Source organism: Mirounga leonina, unplaced genomic scaffold (assembly GCF_011800145.1).
Source record: "Mirounga leonina isolate KUSES-001 unplaced genomic scaffold, KU_Mleo_1.0 Mir_171, whole genome shotgun sequence".
Taxonomy (NCBI): domain Eukaryota; kingdom Metazoa; phylum Chordata; class Mammalia; order Carnivora; family Phocidae; genus Mirounga; species Mirounga leonina.
The window spans coordinates 8979845-8983371 of record NW_023270436.1 but is presented as its reverse complement, the minus strand read 5'-3'; the positions used below and the strand labels follow the sequence as shown (position 1 = coordinate 8983371).

The following is a 3527-nucleotide window of genomic DNA, read 5'->3' as shown; positions in this document are numbered from 1 at the left end:
CCTCGGCCCCGCGGGCGCCGCCGGCTCGCGGCCCGGCCCCGCGCCGCCGCCCCTGCCGCCCCTGCCGCCCCTGCCTCCCCGGCGGCGGGCCTGGACCCCCAATGGGCCCCCGCACGCCGGCTCCTTTGCCCGGCTGCACGAGTGGTACGGGCAGGAGGTGAGGGCGCTGAGGAGCCAGTGGCTCGGGGGCCGGGCCCAGCCCTGAAGAGCTGAGCGGGGCGGGCCAGCCCTGCGCTCGCCCCGGGGGGCCCTGGTTCTGGAGGGAGCGCAGCCCCAGGCCTCGCCCTGACAGCCCCTGCCCTGGGAGATCGGAGGGGTGGGGTGCGGGGGCCTGGTTTCCGGGCCCCGGCTCTGAGAAGATGCTGGGTTCCGAGGGGTGCGTTAGGACTTGCGGGACTCAGAGGGGGCCACGTGCCGCTTCTGCGGAGCATCCAGGGCCTCGTATCCAGAGAACTCGGGCCGCACGCCCCGCCAGAGTCACCCAGCAAAGGCCTGTTGCTGGTAACAGGGGCCCCGCTGGGGTGACTGCGACCACGGGAGGATCTGGGGCCTGAAAATGCCGGGTCAGCCCTGGTCCTGGCCGCTCGGACTGGACCTGAACTTGGACAGACAGAAGCCTTGGCCGTGGGGCACCACACCTGGGCTTGACCTCCTTTTGCTCCGGGGCCTGGCTCCAGGCCGCCTGCCTGGCTCCAGAAGCAGGTGCAGAAGGCGGCGCAGGCGCAGGTTTTACTGCCTGACCGGTATGGTGAGATTGCCTGGTCCCAAGGGCTCTTGGCTTGGAGTGGGGTTGGAGGCAGGACTTTGCCCTGGGCCTCAGCCAGGCCTTGAGAAGGTACTGCAGGCACAGTAGTGCCCTCTGGTTTGGGCCATGTCTGTGTCTCGGTGGTGGTTCTCACACGCCCTCCCAATAGTCCTTAACCACTTCCTTCAGTCTCCTTCTGGAGCGGGTCTTCTGCCCCAGCCTGGGCTGGGGCCTCTCAGGAGCTCGCCTGACCTTGTCCAGTCCTGAGCTGGGCAGCTGTGACCTGAGCTGACTTTCTAGCCGGGTTCCCCAGGGATGGGTGGCCGGGAGCTGACTCACCCCCCAGAGAGGGCCTGGGTGCTGATCTGGTACTGCAGAGGAACAGCTGCCAAGCTGTGTTTGGCTTCTGGAACCCCCTCCCTCCGCCACAGTCCCAGCCCACCTTCACCCCCAGTATTCTGATGGGGAGACCAGGTCTTGCTTTGCTTCAAGACCGACTGTTTTACTGTACTCACTCACCACAGTGGCCATTCTTCGTCCAGGGAGAATCTTCGGGGGCTGGGACACCCCTGGCCCTCAAGCTGGGTTATGTTTACAGTTCTCAGTGCCCCACACTGGGGACCACTGAGGACACATATGCCCTAACCTGTATTTCCCCAGAGGGTTCCCCTTGGTGACAGTGGGACTTGGTCCTGAGGCCCTTTCCTGCTGTCTTTGGAGACCCTGGGGCTTGGGGAAGAATGAGGGGTGTCTGTGTGTGTCTACAATCACCAGCTCACTGCTGGCTCAGTTGACTGGGGCTACAGTTTTAATTTAATTTTTAATACTTAGGGTGTTTTCACTGCCTTTGTTTCTTGTTAGCTGGTGGGAGGGGATGAGGTGCCCCAGCTCTGGGCTTGGCTGAGGGTTGGCACTGCCCCCAGGGAGAGGGTCAGGAGCCTTGGCTGAAGACAAAGGCACCTCAAGAATCTCACCTGGTTCTCTACCTTCTTCCCAGCAAGTCCTGTTCTCCTGACAGGTGCCTCTGGGGTCTTTGTACGCTTCCCACCCCCCTCCTTTCCAAGTCCTGAATGGAAGGCGTGGGGATGGCTGCTCTCGTCCATAGGCTCTGGGTCTCCAGGGATGTTAGGATCTGCCCAGAGCCCATGTCCTGGCCACACCCAGCTGGTGGGGTGAGGTGTCGGCCCCCATCCTGGTGCAGGTTTACAAGCTCTATAAAGGTACAGTGCCTACCACTGCCCCCCTTAAGGCCCCACCCCCCAAAAAAGCACAAGATGGGGTCAGGCTGCCTCCGGAGTTGGGTGGGGACAGAGATATCAGGCAGCCTGGGAGGGGGAGGCAAAGGCTAAAATAAAAAAATTTGTCAAGTGATGGCTGATTGTGTCATTTTTCCCCATCAGAATCCTTCATTGCAGAGCAGACCCTACAGGAGAAGTGACTAGTGTATGCTGAGTGCCCATGGCTGATGCTCTGCCAGGCACATTCTCAACCTCTTATGGCAGATAACAGCTCCATTTTATAGACGAGGGAACTGAGACTCAGGTTAAGAAAGCTGCTAAGTTCTCAGAGCTGAAAAATGTCAGAGCAGGGACGTAAACGCCTAGAATCTTACGGAAGAAGGGCAGAGCCTTCCAGAGGAATACCAGGGGGGATGGAGTTGCCAAGTTCCTTTTCAGAGGGGAGAGGAGGCAGGGGGAAAGGTGAAGCTTTAAAAGGTAACTATGGGCTGAGGGCCTGACAGTTGGCAGGGACGTCAGGGATGGCAGATGGAAGGCTCTGCCCCAAAACCTGCCTATTCTCACAGATCAGTTCATGGTGGTTGCCTGGGGGCCTGGAGTGAGGAGAATTCTGGCATCAGTGCTGGTTCAGAGAGAAAGAGCCTGTGATTGATTAGTGATGTCTGCTATGAGCACAGGGTGGATGGTGGTGGTGCTCATGCTGTGTATCTTAGACTCATCAGAGCTTGTTTGCCGGGCTAATGGGGGATTCACAGATGGGGAGGGGCTGGCCCAAGGTCACCCAACATGACGGACCAGGCCCTAGGTCTTCCTAACGTGGATTCAGAACTTGAGTCACATGTCTCCCTAGCCAGCCGGGAAAAATCATGCACACTCAGGAAGATGTGGCTTAGAATGAGCAACCTACCATCCTCAGTCCACAGAACAAGTTCAAGAATAAGAAATGAAAGTATCAAGGTCAGGGAATCCTGCCACTGTGAGCATTCAGTGTCTGCTGAGTAATTACTCCCACCTCTCCTGGGACCATAGCTTGACATGGGAGCTGGGGAAGTGGTTCCCCACACAGGCTGAGTCAGGGTGCTGCCTGTGGTATTTGTGACCACAACCTCTGCAGGGCCTGGGGTATAGGATGGAAGAAGTAGCAGGAGAGGGATGGGCGGGTGTGGTGTGTGTGTGTGTGTGGGGGGGGTGGTCACAAGGGTGCCCTCACCTGCCAGGCTTTTTAGGGCTGGGATGTTTCCTCGCAACCCCCTGAAAGGGGGAGGGGAGACAAGTTGGTCAATGCTGGAGTGGTGTGCATCCATCTGCTAATATGTCAATGTTTCCGCCTGACTGAGGGGGGATGTTTGGGGCACATGCGTAAGGATGACTAAAACATCCCAGAAGCATGACAAAGTAGAGGAAATTGTCCTTACCCAAACAGTGTTTGGGGCATATTGTATATATGCAGAGGGATATTCTGAGAAGCCACTTGGGTTAGGGATGAGAACCTCAAAGAGGGCAACCAGGCCAGAAGCTAATGGGCTGGTTACCCACATCCATCT

The 3527-nt window shown here is 58.5% G+C and overlaps 1 protein-coding gene across 1 annotated transcript in view; it reads left to right on the top strand.

The window, feature by feature from the left end:
• The window catches only part of PHETA1 (PH domain containing endocytic trafficking adaptor 1), a 7781-nt gene extending 5419 nt beyond the window's left edge, over positions 1–2362 (top strand). The window contains exon 5 of the mRNA XM_035016710.1: positions 36–2362. Within this exon, the coding sequence (XP_034872601.1) occupies positions 36–205 (170 nt within the window). The 3' untranslated portion in view covers positions 206–2362. The remainder of the gene's footprint in view (positions 1–35) is intronic.
• Positions 2363–3527: the final 1165 nt, after the last annotated feature.